The sequence below is a fragment of the Sturnira hondurensis genome, unplaced genomic scaffold (genome assembly GCF_014824575.4).
Source record: "Sturnira hondurensis isolate 20B ecotype Veracruz unplaced genomic scaffold, ASM1482457v3 Scaffold0022215, whole genome shotgun sequence".
Taxonomy (NCBI): domain Eukaryota; kingdom Metazoa; phylum Chordata; class Mammalia; order Chiroptera; family Phyllostomidae; genus Sturnira; species Sturnira hondurensis.
Window position 1 is genome coordinate 13,617,227 of NW_028094846.1, and position 27,789 is coordinate 13,645,015.

Sequence of the window (27,789 nt, forward strand, 5' to 3'; positions counted from 1 at the left end):
AAGTGCTTGCTAATGAATAATACAAGGAATAAAGTTAGACCCGTGAAACCTTATATTTCAATGAGCTTTGTAAATTCATCTAAGCCTTTTCCTGCCTCACTTATCTTTTTACCACTATCAGTTTTAACACATCTCAGCAGACTCCACTTCAGATTGTAATGGATTAGTGTTTTTTTCAACTTCTTGAAAACATTTTTCGTAGTTTTTTTTTCTTATACAGACTAATTCTGTATGAGAGGCTAATTCTTCAGTTGCTTCAAACTTAACATTGAGTTCTCAAATAAACAAAAACAGCTAAGTAATTTCGGTAACACCTCTCAGTTTGTCAAGAGCCAGGTTTAGTAGCTCTCATCCTGAATTATGTGTGAGAAAAGTTTGTGTATGTGAGTGTTTCTCTCTGTGAAGCAGTTCAGAGAAAGGTTGTCAGAAAATATTGAGGTCGTGTCCTCCGTAGTCAGGTCTACTTGTCTATGATCCTTCTCCCACTGAAAGGAACCGAGGCTTCTTGGAGACACGTCAGTTCTAGGGCAGGGACAGGAATTTACAAGGTGAGCCTGGAGCATGTAGTGGCACCAGAAAGTACTAAAATCATAAAATGACATGAGCGTGTCAAGGGGACACGGGAGTCAACTGATAGAGCTTCCAATGAACCAAACAGGAACAGTTTGAACAATAAAACAGGTACCATGGCCTTAGATTATAACCCAAAGTATAATTAAGTTTTGGTTAGTCCATATTGATAGGAATAAGTGATTGAATAAATAAACAAATTGGAGAAGAGAGACAAATCTACAATATAGAAGATTCCAAATAAATTATATAGCTGTTCCCCACTTGAGGACGTGAAACGTGACCTCGTATCACATACGTGTGGGTTGGGAAGAGCGATTCATTTCCGAAGGAAAGGGAGATGGGGTGGGAAGAGAGCGACTCCCCAGTGGAAAAATCTGGCAAAAACTGCCTTGACCATGTTGGCCAGGTTAACGTCATCAGGGATAAAGAAGTCGTGCTGATAAAATGTACCCTTGATATGATGTCACGAGAATGGAACGTCTGTGATCTTCTTCCCAAGACCCGCAACGCTTGTCCAACCATAAGAAAAACATGCCATAAAATAGCTTATTCTAAAATGAAAGGGCCCTGGCTGGTGTAGCTCAGTGGATTGAGTGCGGGCCTGCAAGCCAGAGGATCGCGGTTCGATGCCCAGTAGGGGCCCATGCCTGGGTTGCAGGCCAGTTCCCTGCAGGCCAACTCCCAGCAGGGGATACACGAAAGGCAACCATACATTGATGTTTCTCTCCCTCTCCTTCCCCTCTAAAGATAAATAAATAAGTAAAATCTTTAAAAATAAATAAAATAAAATGAAAGTGTAATAAAATAATGTTAAGGGACTCGACTCAGGCGCAGGCCATTTGGTTTCTCTTAAATTGTTGCGATTATAGCACAATCCTGGAGTGACCACGTTCCGAATGTGTAGCAGTTCTGGGGCCACTTGAGTTGTTTTCCAACAGCAGAGTCCTCACGCCGTGCGAGAGGCCAGGCATGTGGTTGCTGAATTATGGAAGGTACACATGCAGCCAATTAGAGGAGTAACGTCGAGTGATTGAGGTCTTGGCAGTTGCAAAAGAGTAAAAAAATAAGGAAGAAGCAAAAGTTAAAGACCCTGCAGCTATTACCAGTAGCTGGTTCTGAAAGCACTTAGACCTTTAGTATTTCTTGGGGACCCGGCTTGAAGTTGAGTCACATGTGGCATTTTGGCTCCGTTGGCCCGATTTCAAATGTTTATATCTACTTTACGTGGCATTTCATTTTGTTGTCCTTTGTGTGTCACGTGCGACATTCTTTGTACTGTAATATGATCTCTTGGACTTAAGGGAAGCCCTGGAACTACAGCTGTGACTTTCTGCTTTTACTGAAATCTGAATCCAGAAAGGAAAGAAGGTGATCAAGATGCACGCAACACGCAATTAATTATCAGTAGATAAATCACAAACTTCCTAATTGTCTTTAATTTGTATTTACTTTAAGTGCATTATGTAAACAGCTATGGCATTTAAGATTTTGACCCAGATGCTAGAGCTTAGAAAACTTGTTTCCCTTCTGAAATCCTCTGCAGTTCCACCAAGTATCAAAGGAGGAAATGTCACCACGGAAATATTGGCCTTGATCAACACCGTAATTAAACTGGAGTGTGAAACACGGGGACTTCCCGTGCCAGCTATTACCTGGTATAAGGATGGTCAGCCAGTCATATCCAGCTCGCAAGCCCTCTACATTGATAAAGGCCAGTTTCTTCATATCCCTCGAGCGCAGGTCTCTGATTCGGCAACGTATACCTGCCGTGTAACCAATGTGGCTGGAACTGCCGAAAAATCATTCCACGTGGATGTTTATGGTAAGGAGAAAGTATGTGCTTTAATCATGTCTTTCTATCTGTGTTTTCTAATATGCCGACTTCCAGTTCTTTCACTAATGAAGTCCTGGTGGGTTTGATCATTTTCTATGTGCTTGGGTAGGAATTCAAAGACTTTCTCCTGGGGTTTGGAAAAATGTTTTTCAAAGCTACCATTAGCAGGAAACGGTCCATCCATTTGGCCAACCATTTGCCTGTGGCACGGGAGGCTACCAGATCTTTTTTTTTTTTGTAGAAAGTAAAGTCATTTTTAGGACTAAGATCATTCTCCACAATTTGCTCTTCACAAGCCAGACCCAATATAGGGCAGGGGTGTCAAGTTCATTTTTACCAGGGGCCACATCAGCCTTGTGGTTGTCTTCAAAGGGCTGAAATTAGCCCTGGCTGGTATAGCCAGTGGATTGAGAGCAGGCCTCCAAACCAAAGGAGTCAAAATTACACTCGGCCCTTTGAAGGCAACCGTGAGGCTGATGCGGCCCCCAGTGAAAATGTGCCTGACACCTCACAATATTTGGTGTAGTCATAGATCAGCTGAACCAGGAAATTCTTTCCTCAACAGCCTAGAAAGAGATGGACCTTAGGATTCCTATTTCAGTAGCATTCAAAGAAGTCCTGATATACTGCTTTTTTGCTATGTAGTTCCCCCGGTGATTGAAGGTGGCTTGGCTGTACCGCTGAGTAAGCAGGTGGTTGTGGCTCATCCCCTGACGCTGGAGTGCAAAGCTGCTGGCAATCCTCCACCAGTCCTCACCTGGTTAAAGGACGGTGTCCCCGTGAAAGCCAGCGACAATATCCGCATAGAAGCTGGTGGGAAGAAACTGGAAATCGCAAGTGCCCTGGAAACCGATCGGGGACAGTATGTATGCATGGCTACCAGTGTGGCGGGAGAGAAGGAAATCAAGTATGACGTGGATGTCTTAGGTAAATAAGATGCCGCTCTCTGGGTTCTCAGAGTCATAGCCAAATCTGACGAGTTCATTAAACTTTTTGGATTTTGTCATGGAATAATAAAAGAATCTTGGAGAAGGTTTGAGTTTAGGCTAGTTCTACTCCGGACAGCACATTACTGAGTGGTGGATTTATAGTCACACAGTCCCAAGACCTAATAACTCGCATGAATCTCCCACTGATTTTGAGAGGTATATTTTGTGTTTGTAAGAGGATAGGTGCATTTTACATGTGCCATCTGACTGCAGTGAGCAAGAACATGGTCTTCTGCCATGAGCACTGGACTAGACAGCAGGAACTGTTGCCTTCGGATCTTTGTGGTTCTTTTTTCTTTTTCTTTCAGGGCTTTTGTTGTTCTTGTTGTTGTTCATTTGTTTTTTGTTAGTCTCTGGCTCTTTGCAAGTCATCTTGCAACTCCACGTCTTACTTCTTTACGACTTGAAGGCTTTGGACTAGAGGCCCAATTTTTGAGGTTCCCTGCCCTTATCCTTATGAAAATAAGCAACATAATATACAAATCACCTTTATTTGCAGATAGTATCAGTAACACCATAGTGCTAGATTAATTGAGAAAAATCCACAATATGTCAAAAGTATATTTCGACGTATTGCCAACACACCCTGGCAAGTGTGTATTGTAAAATGTACTTAGCATCACAAATCCCCTTCACGTACCAATTGCTATGATACTTAGCAACATTCTAAACAGCAGCTTAGTGTTGCTTAGAGTGATGGTATCTTTTTTCTCATATCCATGCCATTGCATGGACCATCTCTGTTGCTTTCTAGTGCCGCCATCTGTAGAAGGAGGAGACGAAACGTCGTACTTCATAGTCATGGTTAACAACTTACTGGAGCTGGACTGCCAAGTGACAGGCTTTCCCCCACCAACTCTCATGTAAGGGTTTTGGTATGTCTTCTAAATGCCTCCCACTTCTTCGCGTGACTTGTTTTAGAGCTGTCTTGAAAGAGGGCCTGTGTCACCAGAAAGTGTCTGTACAAAATTACAATCTTTATATTCCTTTTTGAAAAGACATATTCCATATACAAGAGGACTTATCATTGATTCTCACAACATCAACTCTGCTCAATTAGAGGAATTCTGTGTATGCCTTTAGAAATTACACTTTCAGGTTATAGAGACAGACTATTCAGCAGGACCTGTTAGCTCTTCCTGAGGCGCTGAAATGTTTAATGAACAGCTCAGTGAAAAGAACTGTACCAGACCTGTTAGAGAAGTCAAGTTGACGTGCGTATCCAGGGTCTGGCAGAAGTCAGGCCTGCTTGAGTGTGGTTGGTCAGGTAATAATATGGGTGTCATAATTCATAGTTTTAACTTGAACGTTCCACCTAAAATGTCACCTGGTATGCTTGAGTGTGATATTGTTATGTTACAGAATTGCATGCCTATGATTTTATAATAAAAGGGTTTGTAATAAAAAAGGGGGCGCTGTGTGTGCTGGACCCTGCACGCTGACCAAATTTTTTCTCGTTCCTTCATTCACAAAACATTTCTTGAACACTTTTCTCTCATTTCCAAGGCTTGCAGGATATGCAACCAAGGGGGCAGTCAACTTAGGGGACAAAATATGCTCCCATATCATTCTGAAACTATATGGGAAGTGATTAACTCAGAAGAAAGGAAAAAATATAATGCTATGTAATTTCAGGGCTTTATTTCACATACATTTTAGGGTTGCGTTTCTTTTGCGAGCTAATATTATTTAAACATTTGAAGTGAGTAGTATTTAGGGGCATTTGCCTCATTTTGTAACCAAACGTGGGTAGAAGAAGGAACGACTCAACGTGTAGTTACGGGTTCCCACAGTTGGCCCAGGTTTTCTTTTTTTTCTTTTCCCCGTGTACAGTTGTTTTAATAAAGTGAGTAAATGGGAAAGCAGGCAAATGAATAATTGAGAATTTATATATATACATATATATATGTATACACACACACACACACGCACACACACATCTAATATATAAATCTAGTTCTTTCCAGATATATGCATATCTTGACACATGCATACACATTACAGGAGCTTAATGGTTTAAAATCTATATCCATGCTTCTTTTTTTTTTTTGCCTTGTTTCTGTAGGTGGCTGAAGGATGGCCAGCTGATTGACGAAAGGGATGGATTCAAGGTTTTACTAAATGGACGCAAACTGGTTATTGCCCGGGCGCAGGTGTCGGACACAGGCCTTTATCGGTGCCTGGCAACCAACGCGGCTGGAGACCACAAGAAGGAATTCGAAGTGACTGTGCATGGTAGGCGAAGGAAGGGCTAAGAATGTGACATTTAAAATTAATTTTTGCATTGTTTTATTATCTAATTCAGATTGCAGCTCTGGATAAATCTCGAGTTATGGAAAGTAATGTGAAGAATGGGAATTTGAGTTAAATACTGGTAGATTTTAAATCAGTTTATTAACACAGAGACTTACCCAAGAGATACCGAATGACCACTGGCAGAGCTGAAATGTTGGGGACTGCCTAGAATGCTAGGGTCTGGGGAGTGAGAGCAGGGTTAAAGAGGTAGGCAGAAAATGCCGGGTAAAAGGGTTATGTCAGCCTCAAAGGCTTTAGCTAAAACAGGAAGGAGTGTGAATAAAGTCATTTCCATAAATGGAAGCTGCGGATGTTCTGCATGGTCCAAGGCATGAAACTGCATTCACAACACTGGCACAAGAGTGGGAAAACCATCACTGTGAGGACAGGAGCAACTTTCTGCCAGGTTCTTGTGTTTCACTCGCCGGCAGAACTTGAGAAAGCAGGACTGGAATGGGAAACTGGAGAGGCACTTGGAGGTCACTGCAGAGATTTTGGTGAATGCCAACTGCACTTTCCTCTCTGTCTACATAGTCTTTTCTTCTTGCTTTTTCAGTCCCATGATAGACCATGGCAGTCCTGTTTCTCGGTCTCAACTCCAGGTCCCAGGGGAAGGAACCTGGCAGGGCCAGCTTAAATTGGATTCCCATCCTGGGCTCCGTCCGCCTTGCTGAGGGCAGAGTCATGCCTTGTCAGTCTGGGTACTGGAAACTGACCTGCTTTAATGAGCAGGTTATTTACAAAGGGAAGGTCATAATAGATTGGGAAAACACACCAAAAGGTGTCAGCCAAACGGGCAGGTGGATTGTAGTTATTCTTTGGAGAATTAGAGACCCATATTTACAAAATGAGTAATCACTAAAAATATAAATTAACTCCATGGGATAATAAGATTTCACTTTTAACCACACTGATTAAGGTTTCTTGTTCCCTCCCTCCCTGCTTCTTCCCTTCCTTTCCTCCATCCCATTTTCTTCCTCTCTTCAATCTAGTTCCTCCGACAATCAAATCCTCAGGCGTTTCTGAGAGAGCTGTAGTGAAATACAAGCCTCTTACCTTACAGTGCATAGCCAACGGCATTCCCAACCCATCCCTTACGTGGTTGAAAGATGGGCAGCCTGTGAACACGGCCCACGGAAACCTCAAAGTAAGTGTGCATATTAGTGAGCCCTGAACGGGAAAGTGACAGAGATCTTCCCAGAGTAGCACGTTCTTCTTTCCTAATTGTAGATGTTCCTACCATACAGATTTCACAGAAAATTTATTGAAACAATATGTGTGTTCCTTAGCAGTTTTCAAATTTAACTTCATATCTTGATTTGAAGAATGAAATTAATTTAAGACTAATAACCTTCATAATGATACCAATGTTTAACCTGATGATATCAATTTTTAACTTTTATTATTTTGATTTATGACTGCTTTAATGATTGATACATTGGTGTTTTATGCATGAACAATGTTCATCAACATTAAGTGAGCATATCCCCAATATGTTCACCAGAGACTAAGGTCAAGGTCAAGTCATGTCTATATAAACCTAACTGAAATGTTTTGAAAAACATATTTTAACCAGTGTATAAGCTTCAAGAGGGCAGAGATTCAATTCCTGCGAGTAAATTCATTCTGTAGCCTTTATCCTGAATACAGTTTCTGGCATATACCTATATCTCAGTATATGTTTGTTGGATAGATAGATACATAGATAAATAGATAGATTTGAAACCTAGATAATTTAAGTGATGCATTTAAAATCCAGATTAATAGATGTTGCTACTAGGTTCAAGTTAATTGATTAATGTGCATATCAACTTCACTTGTAGTATGTTTTCAATAATGAGTTCTTTTCTCAGTACAAATAGTGGATACCTGTTCACTTATTATTCCTGTTATTCCTACTCCAGATCCAAGGGAATGAGTCTTACACTTTGGCTAGTGAACAATTCAGTATGTAGCCTTCAAACACAGCGCAGGTAATCAACTGATTACTGGAAACAGATATTTATCACATAATCCTACAAAAGTATAGAGAAATATAGAGCGGTGTGATAACAGGTAATGAGGAAAGCCTTCAGCATGAGTAATTTATGGAGAGCCTTGGAGCAGAGATCTGGAGAGGACATGGGAATTAAATGGGTAGAACAATGAGAGAGAACTAATAGGGTATTTCAGTGAAGAGGTACATGGGCCACCAACTTAAAGTAAAGGCAAAGATGACACCTCTTGAGGACCCGAAAGCAACCAATGGAGTGAGGAACAGAGAACAAGCATGAGGTAGCATTGGCGGGGGGGTGCAGAGAGCAAGTAGAAGGCATTTAAGTAATATTAATGATTTTATTTCTACTTTACAACCCTTTGAAGGCTTTTAAGAGAGGTACGACATGGTCAGGTATGCATTTTAAGCAGTTTCCCAGGCTCCTTTTGGACAATGAATTGAAGGAGCAAGAATACATATGTAGAAATCAGTTAGGACTTACTTGTCTAGGAGTGAGAGAAGATAGAAATTTGACTCCCATGCAGGCCATGGAGATGAAGATACATGGATATATGCAAGAGATATTTATGGGTTACCTCATTATGGTTCAGTGATGATTGCTCCTGAAAGGCAAGGGGGAGGAAATTACCAAGGAAAACTCAACAGGAATTTAACCTACACAAATGCACAGACTATCGTACCATCCAGTGAGACAGGAGTCTCTGGAGGAGGGCAGGTTTGAGGGGTAAAAATGTGATTTGAGTTTTAGACCTTGGGGGTTGAGCTGATTTTGAAATAACCTAGTGAAAATGTCAGGCAGGCCACTGGATATGTGGTCCCGGAGCTCAAAGGAGAGCTCTGGCTGGAGAGGCTGGCATATTGATGATTGTTGAAACCCTAGGCATGGTTGAGTTAAACCACAGGGAGAATAAAGAGTAAGAAATAGGAGAGAGAAAACGGACCGAGTTAGTCATAAGAAATTTGGCATGTAAAGACCATGTGCAAAAGTGCAGAAGTGAGTATGAAGATATCAGTGTGCTCCTTAAGATGTTTAGTACAGTATGGCTGGAGAATAGAGGGAGTTTACATGGGCGTATGTGGAGAGAAGATCATTTGGGGTCAGGAAGCGGTTAGGCTGGAGGGCTATGCGAAGTTGGGATTTCATTCTGGGCAAAGGAGGGAGCCATGAATGAGTTTTGAGGGAGGACTGGGAAGAGGATCAAATTTGTCTTTTGGACAAATTATTCTTCTAACAGTATGCAAGATAGATTAACAGTTTGGGAGGTTGGAGACACTGGAATATAAATTAGGCTATTATAATCCCACAGTGGCTCTGAGAATGGAAAATGGAGGATCTGAGAAACACAGAGTGGTACAATTAATAGGAGAGTCCGAGTGGCCTCCCAAACCCTGGCGACTGGGAGAACAGCGGGTGCCATTAAAGAAGATTGGAAACAGGCAATGGGAAGTAGGTTTAGAGATACAGGAAACAGTTATGCGCTTTTTTGGGATGTGTTAAATTTTGCATGCTAACCTGTCCAGCAGAAGCTGGAACCACAAGTGCTGAGCTCAGGAGAGAAGTAAAGGCCAACACTGCAAACCGAGGAGTTTGCCCAGGATTCTCCACTGAAGCCAAAGGTTTGGCTGAAAACTATCAGCTCGCTGAGTTTCCTCTTTATGGGAGGAGGAAGCAGATTCTGGAAAGTCATCTAAAGAAGTCAGAGAATGACAGCTGCAGGAAAATGCTGTGTCTTCAGTACCCAGAGAGCAGAGTGATCAAGGAAAACGTAGTCAACAATGCCAAATGCTGTAGATGACAAGAGAGTGTGAATAAGTTCACCACGAAGGCTGCTGGGCATTGTGATTCAAAGTTAGTGGTAGCCTCCGAATGATCCGTTTCAGAAATAACCGCTGAACCTCGCCAATTCCCAAATGGAGGAGGATGGTTGCAGTAAGATTAAGAGGGAAATAAGGAAAAACAGGAGGACATTTACATGCATTTCTGTTACTTATACTTTATAATTTTCATTGTTTTTCTGGCCCCTGTGACCATTTCATCAGAAAAAAGATTGTTGTGTTGAACTATTCATGAAGTGTTACAGAAATGTGACCATGTTTTCTCAAATAGCTTAAATTTTAATCACATAACTCCTAGTTCAATGCTAAAGTCTTTTATTCAGTGGAGTTTTATGAGTCTTCCAGCAAACTGGCCTTAGGTTATTTTGTGTTTTCCCATGACTAAAAGAAGCTTTTCAATCCAGTTAATTTCTTCTCTTGTGTAGGATAGGGTAATTTGGCTCTAATCTTTTTTTTAAAGATTTTATTTATTTTTCTATAGAGGGGAAGGAAAGGAGAGAGGAGAGAAACATCAATGTATGGTTGCCTCTCGTGAGTCCCCTGCTAGGAACTGGCCCGCAACCCAGGCATGTGCCCTGACCGGGAATCGAACCTCGATCCTGTGGTTCGCAGGCCCGCGCTCAGGCTCTAATCTTTTAAGAGATGATTAAGATACTGACATAAAAGTATAGTTGGGTATTACAAATGCAAATGAGTTTGTCTCTCTCTACAAAGGTTTCCAAGTCCAAGTGTACAGTGTAAATGCTACCATGCTTTCTGCTCCCAATTAGATACAGTCCTCCGGTCGAGTTCTGCAAGTCACCAGAGCCCTGATGGAAGATGCTGGCAGATACACATGTGTTGCCACCAACGCAGCTGGAGAAGCACAACAGCACATTCACGTGCACGTGCATGGTAATGCCCCCTCCCATGTCTTAACACAAGAGTACCTCTTCGACTTTATTTTTAACGTGATGTGCTCAATTTTTATTGAATTGCAGTATAAGAAAACAAGTGTTTATCGTAGCCTGTATTAAAAAAACAATTTTCTGTAATTATAATTGCTCACATTAAGGTCTTTAGTTTTCAGGTTGTCAAATAAGATGTACTAGAGCTTGTAATTAAATAAACACATTACCCTGTGTCTTAAAGTAAGTGAATCCTGTTGATAACTTTCTGCGGGTAACTTGTTGAAAAGACAGAAGTTGCAAGGTTGTTCCTTAGCATTGTCTGTGATTTTCTTGCCTGCCTAGGGGAGGGATTTTGTGAGAAGTTGTTATCCTTGAGGCAGGATCTTCTCTCTTGAGCTTCAATAAAAAGTCTGGTGGCCATGGAACACCTCGTGAACATTACAGCTTCACAGTAAACTTGAAAGACTACCTGACCTTGAATGTGAGACTTCTATTTCTGGAGAGTCATCAGAAAAGGCTAAGAAGTGCAGGCTTGGACTTCCCTAATTCAGCCAAGGGTATTTGCAAACAGCTTTTGCCTAAGCCTTATTTATTTTCTCTACATTATTCATGTGATTCCTGTTAAAGTGTTCATTCATTCTTTCATTCGTTTACATATTCACTCCACATTTACTGAACAGTTTAGCCTAGATGAGTGTCCTAGCAACTAGCTTGATTCCAGGCAGTCAGTGAATACTTAACAAATGGAAGAATAAATACTAAGTAAATTAAAACATTTAAATTGAACATTGAATTCTTCTCATCTGTTTCTGCGTGTTTTCTTTTGTTTAAATCAACCAGTTAGAAGATTCAAAACATCAGTTCACTAGATGTTTCCAATAAACCAACTTATTCCCTAAATATGAACGCCTAATTTTTATGGACATCATACACACTAACCATGTTCCTTACAAGGACCTCGAGAGTAACCAGTATCTGGCTAATCATCTTGGAATTGGCTCACCAAGCTTGAAGCTTTGGGGAGAGGCTGACCCTGTTCTCCCTTACGTTGTCTTGAATTTACCTTGCTCCTCATAAGGCCTAATACATGTCCCTCATGCTCTTTAGCAGCTGTCTCAGCATCCACTCGGACCTCCACTGCCATCAAGGAGTAGGCCAGAAAGCCTGCTCTGTTTTCCTCGTTTTTCTACCCAGAGGCTCCCTTTCTTCTCCTTCTATAGGTTATTTACCTTCTCCTTTCCAAAAATGTCTGTCCTTATCTGGTCTCCACTGTTGGCTAAGAGGAAACAGTTAAATGGAGTAGCTTGTTACGTCGCAGTCATCTCATGCACTGGGGTCCGGCTGACCTTGGCTTCAATTCTGTGCTAACCATGATCTAGGTAACCTTGAGCTAACCACTTATTTTCTCTAAATATCTGACTTGTGGAGTGCTTTTGAGGATTACAGACATTAGGTATAAAATATCTCCCATGTCTACTCTCCCAGGTTATCAAAAAAAAAAAAAAAGGATGTTTTTGGTGTCTAGGATGGCCTGAAATACTTAAATGATGACTCTGTATTGGAGAACAGCATGTATGTCCCCAGAACCGTGAAGAATTAAACTTAATTGTGTGGGGCACTCAAACTTCAATGGTCATAAAAATTGTACATAGTGCATGTTAAAACTACAGTTTCCTAAGCCCGGCCCAAGATCTTCTGAAACCACATTCCTGGTGCAAGGGGTCTGTGTGCCATTACATGGAGAAACATTGGCCCAAACTCTGGAGACTGGCCTAGAGCCTTGCCAGGGTGGTCAAGAAAACCCAAAGGCCCTGAGAGAAAGCAAATATCTCCTCAAATCCATAGCAAAACAGAAGAGAAAAAAGCAGAGCCAATACCTAGGAAAGCATGTCTGTAAACCTAGGGTCTGATTATGGCAACAAAATATACGTTAGCAGGAGATGCAATTAAGGCACACACAGCTACCTGGACAATGACCAGAGAGTGGGGAGGTAAGCTGGAAGACAATCTGGGTCCCTGTGAGAAGAAGGAGGAACAGGAGATGAGCCCTTATAAGGATTTATTAAAAACGAACAAGTCAGATGGAGAACATAAAACAGTCTTCTTGATATGGATTGCAAATATGGTACAGGTTGAAAATGTTTTAACTGATACCATCTTGATGTTTCTGGATAGCAGTTCATCAACCTGAATGGAGAATAAGGAATAAAGGGAACTTTTAACTTAATACTTACTGTGATCCACCTGGGGGAAGTAGTTGGCTAAGTGAGTGGGACAGGAATCTGCGCAGAAAGTTGGGGTATCACCTTCGCACTCAGGGCAGGAGCTTGCGTCAAGTACAAATGACCCCAAATTTGACCTCTTTGATACCTATAGTAACAACTTCAGTGAGAATTGGAGCTGTTTTAAAAAGTGTAGGAGTTTCTAAGGGATTGGTTGATGACAGATTTCAAAAAGATCTCAGAGGTTAAAAGGACAAGTTAATGTGATGTGAAAACCACATAAGAAGAGGGTGGAGAAGATCAGCTTAAAGGCTCCACCCACTGAAATACTAGATGCATGAATGGCTTTCTCCTATTACTGTAGACACGGCAGTTCAGTTTAACAATAAAGTTCATCAGTCTTAGAAGTCAGTAACTGAAGCCTTATACTATGAAAAACAAGAGAGGAATTGATCTTGTTACACTCTTTTTTTTTAAATCCTCACCTGAGGATATGTTTATTGACTTCAGAGATAGAGGAAGGGAGAGAGAGAGAGAAATCATCGATATGAGATCAATGCGAGAGAGAGAGAGAGAGAGACCCTGTATGTGCCCCAGTGGGGGCTTGAACCCATCATGTTTTTGTCACATGGGATGATGCTCCAACCAACTGAGCCACCTGGCCTGGGCTATCCAGTTATACTCTTACCTTCTGAGTGCTTCCAAAGTACCATAATACATCTAATTCCAGTGCTATATATTAAAAGGGTCATTGAAAAGATGTATAAGGAAGCAGATAGCATTCAATTTCATTCATTTATTAATTTAATCAATTCTGTAGTTATCTTTTAAGATTTGTTTTTTTTTGGGGGGGGTACCTTTACTGTTTGAAGTACCTTTACCTTTACTGTTGGGGCAACACATTCAGCAAATGAGCATGTATAAGAGCTGTCATCTGAAAGTTTTTAGTCCCAAGGAAGTCAACCTCCCAGCTGTTTAGTATTTTCTTTTCTTATAAGAAAAAAGATCATAGATGCTTCCCTTCTTCTCAAGCATGGGAAAAAAGTCTTTCTCAAAGCTAAAGGGTGGCTGGTCTCCTGACTGGAAGACCAAGTCATGATCATGAGAAAAGGAACATTCCTGAGACCCCTCTGGGGTCTCCAGGGGGTGTTCTATGTTTTTAAGAAGGCAGAGGCTCTCAGTAGGTGGTCCTGTTTGATCATCAAGTTTTCATAATTCTGGAAGTTCTAATTCTCAAGACTGAGCTATGAAATTATGTCTAAACCTCAGGTATTTGCCAAGTGAGACAGATGTTTCCACAAGCGATTGTATCGGGTCTAATGGCTCAAGCATTTATTTCATCTGCACTTAATTATTTCCCAGGAAAAACCAGCTATGGGGAAGCACCCAGAAGTAAATAAAAGCACAGGCTTTGAATTGGGTTCATTTACTGCCAAGTGACAGCTGTAGAACAGTGAGTTTAAGGATTAACTGCTTGCAAGTTCAGTTTTCTCGTCTGTAAAATGGGAAGGGCAATGATGCCGCCATGATCGGGGAGGTTGCTGTGAGGATTCAGTGAATGAGGATTCAGTGAATGAGTCTGCGTGAAACGCTTAGCCTGGTGTCTGGTTCCCAGTCATCATATGGCGTTACCCACTGTTTTGGCCAAACACATCATTGGCTCCTGCCCCTTCTCATGGCACCAGCATCTTAACAAATATATTGAAGTTCTTTCCTGTGGGCCAGGAACTGTCTAGGATCTGTATTAGTTGCCTGGTGAAAACCGTAATGGAGCACCCTTAATTTAATCTTATTATTTTAAAGTCTTTGCTTGGCTAACATCTGCTAACACCCACTTTAAGAAGGTTATTTTAGGTTTGTATTTTACTTAATAGCTCAGTTGTAACCTAAAGGAGACTTGGGGATATTTTTGCCCCCCAAATAATGTAGGGGCAACCTTTTTTTCTTTCCTAATGGATACTTTTAGTTCAAGAATCTACTGTTTTCTCAGTATAGATGAATTTATTACTCACTATATAATAATTTTGGTGGTCAGGGAGGATTAACCCACCCACATTAGTTTTAAATTAATTCAAATTTAGTCAAGATTTGAAAAGTCAATTCATGCCTTTGAGGGATTAAAGTAATAGGGAGGATCTAGCCTGTGACGTGTTCAGAAGAAGGTCCTGTGGTTTTGGCACGAGACAGCTTTGGAAGAAGGAGAATATGGAAAAAACCAACAAGTTCAATGGAATTCCACCTCCTGCTGGGAGTATGCAGCCATTTTCTCATTGTTACCATAATGTATCGTTACCTTATTAATGCTTCTGTCTGGAAAAGTGTTCACCTAAACTTAAATTGCAAGACCAGTCCTTTAAATGCTAGCATGGAATCATTGAATTTATATTTGTATTTGCTTTCTACCTAAAAAGTCCCAAAACCATTTGTTGAAAAGACCACTTTTCCCCATTGAATGGGCCCGGCACTCTTGTTGAAAATTATTTGACTGTAGATGTGTTTATTTCTATAATCTCAATTCTATTCCGTTGCCTAAATGTCTATACTTATGGCTGGATCACACTGTCCTTTTTATTCAATTTCCCCCCACTTTAGAGGCATAATTGACAAATAAAATTATACATATTTAAAGTATGATGCTTTGATATATGTCTACTTTGCGAAATGATTACTACAATCAGATGAACACATCCTTGACCTCCTATAGTTCCGTGTGTGTGTGTGTGTGTGTGTGTTGAGAACACTTGAGAGCTGTTTTCTCCTTATCATTTACTATAGTCACCAAGCTGTACGTTAGATCCTCAGAGTTTATTCATCTTATAACCAAAGGCTGGTGTCCTTTGACCCACCTCTCCTCATTTCTCCCATCCCCCAGCCCCTGTAACCACAATCCTACTCTCTGCTTCCGTGAGTTGAACTTTTCCACATGTAAGTGACATCATGTAGTATTTGTCTTTGTCTGGCTTATTTCACTCAGCCTAATGGCCTAGAGGTTCGTCTATGTTGTTTCAAGTGGCAGGATTTCCTTCTTTGTCGTAGTGAAAGTTTAGTATAGCATAGTGTAAGTGTCTCATACACTTTGGGTACTAACTTTTTACCAGATCCGATGTGTGGTTTGCAAATATTTTCTCCCACTTTGTGGGATGCCTTTTCATTTTGCTGCTGGTTTCCTTTCTGTACAGAGCTTTTTAGTTTGATGTCATTTCCTTTGTTTATTATGCTTTCATTGTTTGTGCTTTTGGTGTCCTGGCCAAGACCAATGTCAAGAGCTTTATCCCTGTTTTCTTCGAGGAGTTTTGTAGCTTCAGGTCTTACATTTAAGTCTTTTGTTCATCTTTAGTTAATTTTTAAATACCACACTGTCTTGATTAAATTGATTGATTTTCCTGTTAAACCAACCCTGCCTTCTTGGGATAAGTCTTTCATAGTCGTGTTACATAATCTGTTTACGTATTGCTGGATTCACCTTACTCGTATTTGGCTGATTATTTTTGTGCCTGTCTTCATAAGGCATATTGGCCTGCCATGTCTGTTGATTGGTTGTCTCCATCGGGTTTTGTTATCATGATGAAACTGGCCTCTTAGCATGATCTGAGAAGTGTTCCCTCTCTGCTCTGTTTTCAAAGAGTTTGTGAAGGGTTCATGTTAATTTTACTTGAATGTTTGGTAGAATTCACCAGCCAAGTCATGTGTGCTGGGCATTTTCTTTGTGGGAAGTTTTTGATGACTCACCCAGAGATCTGAAAACGTCCACCAACAATTCCAGTGCTTGGGTATGTGTGCATGCGTGTGTGTGTTTCTTTTTTAAAGGAGGAGTGGACTTTTGGCATCCTTACCCGGCCATTCTTGCTGACATCTAATCTTTTCAACCAACCGGCTCCATTGGCCTTTCATTTCTAATTCCTACCATATTGTTTTATCGCAGCAGCTACACAGTCTGTCCAAGGCTTCACTGATCACTTCAGTCCAGAAGGCTTTAAGTAAGGATTCAAATAACTGTTTTGAAGAAATGGGCCACAGACTTAATTATTTTTTCTTTCCAGTTGAAAAGTCAGATAGCCATTTTTAAAGGGTTTTTTTTGCCCTTTAATAGCATATCATAAATCAGAATTCAGTAGAGAAAACAGAAATATTCTAGGCATTTTAAACAAAAAAGCAGCTAATACATTGAATTAGATGGATGCAGAGGGACTACAGGTGTTCAAGAGGAGTGGGTTCTTGGAGGCTTTATGTTTATCTGTAGGAGTAACTTCCAAGCTTTGTCTTTAGGAATAAGTTCCAGAAAAATAGAAATCTGACCCAGACACACAGCTACTTCTGAGGACAGACTTTATTTGAAACTGGGGAAAATACGGCTTTGAATGTCACTGCCATTTTTGTTGTTTCTGCTTGATGTTGTATTCCACTTTTATTTTTATTTTTATTTTTTTTGTTATTTTTATTTTTGTTGCTTTTGTTGTTTTCTTTGGTGTTGTATTCCACTTTTATTTTTATCATTTCTTTATTCCTGACTTCTTTTGGCTTATCTAATTGGTCTTTTTCTAGAGTCTGAGTTGAATAATCAGAACATCTATTTTCATTAATAATGAATTTTTAATATATGAATTAGGGCTGTAAATTTTCCTTTGAGTAATGTACTACTTGGTGACATTCCTTTGGTTATCATTTTAATCTCATTCTAATTTATATTCTCTAATTTTATACTTTTATTTTGATTTTCTCTATAATTCTTTTTTCTTTATATAAAAAGCTTTATTTTTTTAAGTTTTTTCTTTTTAGAGATTTCATTAATTTATTTTATTAGAGAAAGGGGAAGGAAGGGAGGGAGAGAGAGAGAAACATCAATGGGTGGTTGCCTCTTGCGTGCCCCCTACTGGGGACCTGGCAAACAACCCAGGCATGTGCCCTGACTGGGAATCGAACCTGCGGCCCTTTGGTTTGCAGGCCGGTGCTCAATCCACTGAGCCACACCAACCAGGACAGAAAACTTTATATTTGTACTACTGATTTCTACTCAATTTATTAATAAATTGTTTTATTAAATTATGGTATAAATGCTTTATTGACGGTTTGTGATCCAATATATAGTTACTTTGAAAATAGTCTATAGGCATTTGAAAATAATATATATTCTTTGTTAACTATAAATACACATGTATACAAACATACACATACATCTGGATGGGTAATTTTAATTTTCAAGTTCTTTATAACTATTTTTGTTTCACTACATAGTCAATTTATGAAAAGGGTATACTAAAATATACTACTTTTAGATTTTTCCCATTGTTTCTTCCTTTTTAACAATTTTTGCTTTGCCATTCAGTGCATAAAGCAGTGTCACTATAGTGGATTGTTCATGCATTGTAACAGTTTAATGAATAAAAAGCATGTTGCTTAGAGCTTAAGGGTTTTTACTTTGTATCTCTGTTGTGACAAATTGATGTCACCCTTCTTGTCCCGGTACACCTCTGTTGGGCTTCTTATTGTGAACATTTTTGTGGATTTTAAATTTTGTATTTTTTTACCCACTTGGGTTTTTTAATTTAAAAAATCCACGTTAACCTTCACTGTTAATAACTCTTTCCCTAATGAATAAGAAAATGAANCAATTTCTGAAAAGGGTATACTAAAATATACTACTTTTAGATTTTTCCCGTTGTTTCTTCCTTTTTAACAATTTTTGCTTTGTCATTCAGTGCATAAAGCAGTGTCACTATAGTGGATTGTTCATGCATTGTAACAATTTAATGAATAAAAAGCATGTTGCTTAGAGCTTAAGGGTTTTTACTTTGTATCTCTGTTGTGACAAATTGATGTCACCCTTCTTGTCCTGGTACACCTCTGTTGGGCTTCTTATTGTGAACATTTTTGTGGATTTTAAATTTTGTATTTTTTTACCCACTTGGGTTTTTTAATTTAAAAAATCCACGTTAACCTTCACTGTTAATAACTCTTTCCCTAATGAACAAGAAAATGAACTCACATTTATGCTCTTGATTGAAATATTTAATTTTATTTCTGCTATCTTATTTAAATCTCATCATTTTCATTGTTCCCCATTCTCCTTTCCCTCCTTTTCCACTTTTGCTAAACTAATAGATCCTTTACTTGGTTATATGTGAGGTGGGGGTAAAGGTCTTGATGACATTGAATGAGTTAAATTTAGCAACTCTTTAACATGTAGTTTTATAAACTTCAAATATTAACTTACATCTACAGCATTTCTCTAAGTAAAAAAGACCTCTAGTTTACTTATAATTTTTTCACCCTGGCATCTCTTATGTTTTCTTTAAAACAATGTTGAAACCACGAGTATTGTTACCAATTATCATTCATTTTACACTATAACTTAGACTTTGTGAATTCTCACATTAAATAATAGAGCAGAATTTTCTATGATTATTTAAAGTTAAAAGTATAGTACTTGAACAACAATACAATTTTTTTTTAAGAAAGAGAAAGCAGGAAGTCCTAAAGAGTGAGTGATAACAAGTAACCAAATGTTATTGTAGATAAAATTTGTGTGTCTGTCTGGAAATAAAAGGATGTTATTGCAAGTGTAAAAAAATAAAAGTAGTTTTCTGTTTTATTTCACCAAGAATTTAATTGTTACTTGTACATCCAAAGGAAAAATACTGGTAATAAATAAAAACATGATTTTCATTTCACTGAAATGGTTTAAAATGGCACTATTCAAAGATAAAGTCAGATATTTGGGGGAAATATTGATTTCTCCTCCATGGGAAGAGTTCAAATGAAATTCATTATTTCTTGGTAAAGGCACTTCATTGTCAGACCAATCAAATTTATTGGAATAAAATAAATCCTTTAACATTTATTACCACTCAGCTAATCTACACTTCTAAAGATTTTCCTGTCTCAGTGAAGAGAAATGGATGGTCCAAAAAACTTGCTAAGATCTTTTTTTCCTCCTGTTCTTCAGTTCTACTTTTTTCTTTGCTTTTTTTTTTGAATTTTATTTTTCCTTTACCTCTTACACCCCTTGCATCCCCCTCTCCTCCACAATCACCACACGGTTGCCCTTGTCCATGAGTGTTTTTTCTTTTGCTCAGTCCCTGCACCCCTGTCCGCGCCCCACCAGAGCTGTCAGCCTGCTTCCTATGAGATGGTCTCTCTTTTGCTTGTTGGTTCAGTCTGTTATTAGATTCCACACAGAAATGAAATCCTTTGGTATTGTCTTTCTCTGACTGTCTTATTTCACTTAGCATAATGTTCTCCGGGTCTAAAGAAAATTTTACCCTTTCAGGTCTACTTAATGATATGTATGCTTCCGTTTTATTCCAAATATATATGTATGTATGTAGAGATATATACACATATATATGAAAGGAAGAAATGATAATTTCCAGCGAGGAAACCATGTCCGTTTAAATGCTGTATTTATGTGAATTAGTGATCTGTCTGGGCTTCCTGCAGAACCACCCAGCCTGGAGGAGGCAGGGCAGATGCTGAATGAGACCGTGGTGCTGAACAACCCTATACAACTGGGGTGCAAGGCCACTGGGAATCCCTTGCCTGGTATGTTTACTTGTGGAATTTATAATATATTAATATTTTAATATTTCTAGGAATAGCTAAGTCTGTTGAAAGCACAATATAGTAATTACTAATAAAGGAAAGATTATAGATACATTTCAAGGGCACCATTAGGTAGGTGGAGTTTTCAAATTTTCACTGCTTTCAACTCCGTGAAATAATTTGCCCATTTAAAAAATGTAAACCCTGGCTGGTGTAGCTCAGTGGTTGAGCGCAGGCCTGCGAACCACACGATCGCGGTTCGATTCCCAGTCAGGGCACATGCCTTGGGTTGCAGGCCAGTTCCCAGCAGGGGACTCATGAGAGGTAACCATACATTGATATTTCTATCCCTCTCTCCTTCCCTTCCCCTCTAAAGATAAATAAATAAAATCTTTAAAAAAATGTAGAAATATGTGAATAATTGATTATCTTATAGTCCTTACTGTGTCCACAAAACACAGAATAATATTTTATATACCTTTATGTTGAAAAATGTATTTTTATCTAGTCCACATTGATTATCTTTATAAATCAATCATTTGATGAAACTGTTATTTTGTTTATTCCCATCAGTGACTGGTAAGTTATTCCTATGAGTGAATAATAACATAAACTATTGAAGCTAATAGTGGATATATATTTGGTTTTGATTAGGTACAAAGAGAACATTTCTGTAGAATAGCAGTGTTTAGTACAACAAGAAATAGAACCAGTTAAAAGTTTGCTACCAGATAATATCGATATATTAGGACTCTTATATTGGCTTGGCTATTCATGTTTTCCTTAAGGTTACTTCCTTGTATAAATCAACCCTCAGGAGACATTTAAACAGATTAAACTGTGAAATGATAAGCATAAGAATAAAGCAATTGTTACTATTGTAGTTAAGTACCAATTTTGTGTATGTATTGAGCTTTTAAAAAATACTAAATCGATGGGCTTCTCTCCTCTTCCCCTTGCAGTTATTACGTGGTACAAAGACAATCATCCGCTCTCAGGTTCCACCAGTGTGACTTTCCTGAACAGGGGACAGGCCATTGACATTGAAAGCGCTCAGATCACAGATGCGGGCATATATAAGTGTGTGGCCATCAACTCAGCTGGTGCTACAGAGTTGTTTTACAGTCTGCAGGTCCACGGTTAGTGCCGTTTCTCCTCAGTTCACCCTGGGGCAAAGACCCATGCGAAATGATTAAGTCCTTCTATGAAATTCAAGTGTAAATGTTGTACACGGTATGTTACTGTCATCTTTACATAAGAGCACAGTGTTCTAAAACTGACAAATGCTTTGATTTCTGATTCCTATTAAAATGCTCTATTTTCACATGTTGTTGAACTTGAGCTCACTTTAGATGAATTGTTGAAATAGTCATTGACAATCTTATGAACCCTGTTTGTAAATACTGTATCAGAATCATATTTTTTTAAATATTTTTATTTTGTTTATTTTTAGAGAGAGGGGAAGGGAAGGAGAAATAGGAGGAGAGAAACATCAATGTGTGGTTGCCTCTCATGTGTCTCCTACTGGGGACCTGGCCCACAACCCAGGCATGTGCCCAGACCGGGAATCGAACCAGTGACCCTCTGCTTCACAGGCCCGTGCTCAATCCACTGAGCCACACCAGCCAGGGCCGGAATCATATTTTTAAACAAGTGTTTCCAACTTACTATCTTTAATAATGCTTTTGAGAGGAACTGGTAGTTAACATGCCAGAGTGGACACAGTGGAGGGATACACACACACACACACACACACACACACACACACACACGAGCCTGGAAATCAAAAAACAGAAATCCACTCTGGCATCAAAACTGGATTTCCTAAACAAAGTCACAAAACCTCATCTGTAAAATGGAGAAACTGATCATTGCCCTACCTTATAGGGTAGATGTGATTAGACTCCCCAATAAGAAAAGTGACAGAAATGGCAACAACAACAACAAAAAATGGATCGAAAACCCATGTGGGCAACCGACGACGACGTCTTCTATGATGTAAATAACGTATCTCGTTTGTTAATGTTTTGTTCTTTGCAGTGCCACCATCCATTTCTGGCAGCAGCAGCGTGGTGGCGGTGGTGGTTAATAACCTGGTGAGGTTAGAATGCGAAGCCAGAGGCATCCCCGCCCCGAGTCTGACCTGGTTGAAAGATGGGAGCCCCGTGTCCAGTTTCGCCAGCGGGATACAGGTACGCTCGGTCATTCCTTCGGTGAAGTCTGCCACCTGATTGTTCGGTACAGGACGTGCAAACAGGTAAAGCTGTTAGAGGTGTGGAGGATGAGGATTCGCAAATGTTCAAAACTGTACACAAACACATTCTATGGATATCAAAAACACAAAAACTATGGATATCCAACTGGGATTTCTAGACAATTCACTAAAAGCTCAACATATCTAAGAGGGTTTTTTTTATATTGTATGTAGTGTTATTTTTTTAAGTACTTTCTACCTCCCAACCTCCATTACTTGCTACCACTGCAAGGGATACCTCACACAAAGAAATGCTCATCGACACCAAAAACAGGAATTTCTTGGTAGAATTCCTATTTAAATGTGTGGACATAATAATGAATCAGAAAACCAGAGAGCGTGTATTTACTGCTGGGAAGTCATCCAATAAAACAGTGGACATCATAAAGGCAACATTATAAGAAATGAAAGTCTGAAAAAATTGATGCTGTACAGTGATTCAAAATTAAAGATACAAAAACACGTACATCTCAGTTGAAGTGTCCTTTAACCTTATTTTGTTGAGCAGGGAACATGGTTCTGCTGCCATCTACTTCTTTAGTTTTTCTTGAAATTCCTGCGCTTGCAGAATTTGGGATCGTAAAAGAGGTAGAGTTAATGTCTCTATTTTAGAAGCACAACTAGATGAATGGGATAAAAGAGCTATGACTGTGACTAGGTAATTTAATCAACTGCTACTTTGCTCTTAATTTTAAGTTGGACCTTTACTTGATCCTAGAGAGAGACTTGTTTTCAGTGGTTATGGCCACGTTTGGTTCTGGCCTCTCAGTCTTCCTCCACCGAGAAGGTGACAAGAGGATTAGGTGACACTTGCCCACTTTAAAATATCCAAGTGGAAATCCTTCCACAGACAGGTGTCCATTGATCCATCACCCAAAATAAGAAAAAAGTCAGTGAACACTTACTGTTTGGAAGGAGCATGTTGGTTATTTACCTTGTTTGACTTTGACAGGTTCTGTCTGGAGGCCGCATCCTAGCCTTGACCAGCGCCCAAATCAGTGATACAGGGAGGTACACCTGCGTGGCGGTGAACGCTGCTGGGGAGAAACAAAGGGACATAGACCTCAGAGTATATGGTGAGACACTTTAACAGTTATTTCTGATGCGGTGTGGCTGTGTTTAAGTCCCAGGGTCACGGAGGAAAGGTAAGGGAAATTTTTGACAATCAAGAACTCTGAACAGTAGATATGATATCACAGGATTTACTCAAATTAATGTCTCCCTGCCTGTGATTTATATTTAACTGTAATCTTCCTTTTTTAAAGGTCTGAGGAATTAAAACACACCCATCAATCATGCTGGGAGGGTGTTTGTGGAGTAGCCCGAGGGACAGGACAGGGGAGGGCAGCCTTGTGATTTGGAACAGACTTTCCCTGAAGCAAGCATTGCTTCAAGTAGGGCTCTTGATCCATTCTACTCAAAGCCTTGATTTGATTCCCTTTTAATTACATGTTTAATCAGCATATACTTAGAATCAGCATTTTGTAGCATATACTGAGACCACATTCAAGTTCTGGTTTTTCCCATATACTCTGCAGCTGTAAGGTACGAAGGGCAGTGTCTGAAGCTGAAGGGACCCCAGGGCAAAGCTGCGGCCCCACTGGCCTCTATTCACAGCTTACACTTGCCACTCCGCCTTGTAGTAGACCTGCGCATTCAGAGCCCTTCCAGGCTTTTCCTCGGGGTCTTATTTGCATTACTTTTCTTAGTTCACAGAATCATGAATTTGTTTCTTTGTGCCCCTCAAAGAATATCTGCCTAACCCAGGTCTTCTCTTCTAAGTCCCACCTCATTTCCACGTATTCACTCTTATCCAAATGTATGACTTATTTTTCTCTACCTGTGTACCATGTAGGTTGACTTCTCTTTCTAAGTTTGCCAAACACAAATGCAATTATCACAAATAATTTACGTAAGTTATAATTTTTTTGGTAAAAAGGCCGCTTGTTGCAGCATGGATACCATACACATCTCATTAAGCAGGAAAATCCCAGCCAGCCTCAGTAGACTCCTAGAGGGCTCTCTGCGCGTCGCTCTTCCATTTCTCTCGCAGTTGGCATGGGTCTGCACCCACCCCCCTGCTCTGCTGGCGCTCTCTGAGGTGACAGGTGGGCCTAAAATACTCATCCCCCAGAACTCCAACTTCTTCCCTTCATGGGCCACTTTTATGCTTTATGAAGGACTGGGATGTACCAATCTCAAATATCCTTTGAGAGTGACCCATCAGTCAATCAAAGTGTGTGACACAGTAGCTCTTTCAGTTGTTAGCCTGCAGGCAGAGGGGTGACATTATTTACTGGGTTTTAGGGTTGGCTCCTTCCATGACTCCGTGGGCTGGTGTCAGAAGTGGCCCTGAGAGGGTGGGAGTCGATACTTTCCTAGAGTTCCGAAGATGTGTGTCACGCTCCTGTATCGTTAGCTGAGATGCTCCCATACCACCAATTTAGTCTGAAAACTGAGGTCTTTCCTCTGTTGTAAAACTGAAATGCCTAGCTAACATGTATGTATGTTTGAAAATGTGTATAAATGTGTAGCATTTGAAATATATATGCATGGCAAGCTACTGTAAAATTAAAACAGGTTTTTAATGTGAAATTAGTTTTCAATCTACATTCTACTAATAGTATTATACAGTCTGCCCCTATCTTTGTAGTAGTAACTTTGGCGATCTTGTGTTTAATTAAAGCCTAAATAATGTATATTCCCAGAGGTCAATCCCCTTCAAATTTATAGTAGAGTGTGTGGGTGGTAGGAGGAAAAGACAGTGGGTAAAGTGCCTTTTCCTTCAATTACAAGAGTAGTGCATGAAATTTTTTCCTCCTGGTATAAAGTCAAAGTAATTCTGCCATATTCTGAAGTGCCCAAACAAGAGAGTTAAGTTTTTTAAATGATCTGAATTCCCGTGGTATCTTTTCTTGAAACTTATGTTCAGAGAACTTCCTTAGAGATCACGCATTCCTCAGCATCTCAGCAAGTAAAACCCCATGGCAGTTCTCATTTGGGTAATTAAATTGAATAAGTTTAATGCACGGATGAAAACACAGGCACAACACACCCCTTCCTAAGTAACCTAACCACAAAACAAAAAAGGGATAACATCTAAGAAAGCTGAGCATCTGAAGGATGGAAGCTTTTCTCTTCTTAGACTAAACAAAAAGTTGAAAATGAAAGACAGGACAGAAAAAATACTTGTGTTTCAGTAATATATAGCCTTGGCTGTAATTAGATTTGCTTTCATTTATATTCTTTAAGGAAAAAAGACACTATTGTTTTTGCATTTTTCCTCCCAATTTTAAAAATCTGGTATCCTTTTGAACTTGATTTAACTCACTCAGCTGCAAAGAAAAGTCATTGAAAGGAATATATTTGGAGGCAAATTAGCATTCTGCTTTCTTGAGTTATTTCTGATTTCAGCTTCTACAAGGGACCATAAAAAATTCACGCTCTTTTGTAAATTTTACAGATAATGTAAGATAAACATGTTTTCATACAATTATGGTACTTTTTATCTACTGAGAACAGACTACCTGAAATTATTTCCACATTGTGAAATCAACTATTTTTTTATTGAATTTATTGGGATGACGCTGGCTAACAAAAGTATGCAGGTTTTGGGTTTACAGTTCTACAGCACGTCGTCTGTACACTATATTGTGCGTTCATCACCCCAAGTGAAGTCTCCATCCATCACCATTTGAAATCAGCTATTCTATTTAGAGCCTTCTGTGCAGAGACCAGTGAATGATTCTGTTTTCATAACATCTTAGAAAATGGCAGTAATTGTGCTGATTTTGCTCACACCATCGGAGTTTTCCTCTGAACCCCCGACTAGTTGTCTGTCTTGTATCTACTGTGTCACATGTTGAAAACAATCCCACTGTTTTCTGTTCTGCACAGATCGCTTTAAGCTCGTGGACAGCCAGATGTCTGTGTGAGCTATTCAGTTTGGCAGGAGGGGCACCACCCAGCTCTGCACAAACGCTCCACTGGTCTGTTCCAGTTACAGTGCATGGCATTTCTTCCTTTAGCATCAATGCCTTTGAATTTAGCGCAAGCCCTCCCTCCAGAAACAGCACAGGAAAGTGTCTTTCGTCCGTTTCGTATGCCTTTCCCTCTGGGTTAGACGTGGTAGCAGAGAAACCTGCTGTTCCCAGAAGCACACTAAGTCGTTAAAGTCATTGCATTCATTGTCATTCTGCCACATGCTGTGGTATGCAGCCTGAAACAATGGCTCGTGGACTATAATCACATTCCTCAGCACAAAAGTCTTATCCTAACAAAGCATTTGGAAAGTCCATTAGGAGTTGTTTTAAAGCAACTTATTCTTTCCTGTAGGGCAAAAAAAACAAAAACAAAAAAACCAAGAAACTCGAAATTGGATAAATTTCCTATATTGCTAAAGAGTTATGGGATTTCATAAGAACTGGCCAAGGTAATTCCTCTCCGTGAATGTTGGAGTGGCCTTTTAATAACAACAGGCTTGATTTCATCATTCGTTTGTGTGTTTAAATTATTATAAATACAGGCCTGAAAGCGTCCTTGAGAGGCTGTGGAGCCCACCCTCTCGTTCTTGGCAGGGCTGCACCTACACCGTCTGAGATAAATGACTGTTTATTTTAGTGTTAATACACCCACAGGAAGGAGATCCCTTCAGGTTCTCCAGGGACACATCTCAGCATCTGACAAGCCTTAGAGCCAGGGAATTCACATTTTAATCTCATTAACATTTCAACTCATTTCCTCTTTTTATGTAATTGTGAGTGTGTTGTACAGCTGGTCACTGATTTAGTTTGTTCTTCGTCGTGCCATTTATCCCGCATGGTTTTTATTCCATAGAAAGTTGACAAGGTTCTATGGAAATCCAAAAGGGCTCTGAGCTCCAAGGCGGAAGATTCCGGGCTTTGCCAACCAGGTCCTCGGGTTGTTTCAAAGAAGCTATAATCCGTCACTTGCTTTGTTTGGCACACCCTGACTGGATGGGACCGGAGGATCTCTGTCACCTCGATGTTTTTATTTTGCCTCAGTGACAACGAAACTTATTCTTTTTGCAAAAAATACAAATACACATCAGAAAAAACATTTGCTTTAATTCATTGTTATTTCCAAAATATTTCAGGAATGATTTCTTGCTTTGAATTTTTAAAAATCATTTTTATTGTTATTCTATTACAGTTGTCCCAGTTTTTCCCCCTTTGCCCTCCTCGGCGCATATCGATTAACTTTGAAAATCTTAAGTAGTTGAAATTGAGTTCAAGAAGTTACTTACATGGGAACTTGGTGTTAACTTCCTCTTCTTTCTAACACTTTTTTAAGAGCGCAGATAATGCAAACTATTTGTGTGTAGCAGCAACACGTTAATCA

General features: G+C 39.6%; 1 protein-coding gene across 2 annotated transcripts in view; it reads left to right on the forward strand.

Annotated features, from left to right (window-relative positions):
- The window catches only part of HMCN1 (hemicentin 1), a 411,512-nt gene that overhangs the window by 243,542 nt on the left and 140,181 nt on the right, over positions 1 to 27,789 (forward strand). For both annotated transcript variants that reach the window (XM_037034954.1, XM_037034953.1), the window contains exons 31-40: positions 2,117 to 2,395; positions 3,053 to 3,334; positions 4,151 to 4,259; positions 5,462 to 5,631; positions 6,684 to 6,838; positions 10,294 to 10,417; positions 20,073 to 20,174; positions 21,137 to 21,313; positions 22,215 to 22,366; positions 23,381 to 23,504. In XM_037034954.1, coding sequence (XP_036890849.1) covers positions 2,117 to 2,395; positions 3,053 to 3,334; positions 4,151 to 4,259; positions 5,462 to 5,631; positions 6,684 to 6,838; positions 10,294 to 10,417; positions 20,073 to 20,174; positions 21,137 to 21,313; positions 22,215 to 22,366; positions 23,381 to 23,504 — 1,674 coding nt within the window. The remainder of the gene's footprint in view (positions 1 to 2,116; positions 2,396 to 3,052; positions 3,335 to 4,150; positions 4,260 to 5,461; positions 5,632 to 6,683; positions 6,839 to 10,293; positions 10,418 to 20,072; positions 20,175 to 21,136; positions 21,314 to 22,214; positions 22,367 to 23,380; positions 23,505 to 27,789) is intronic.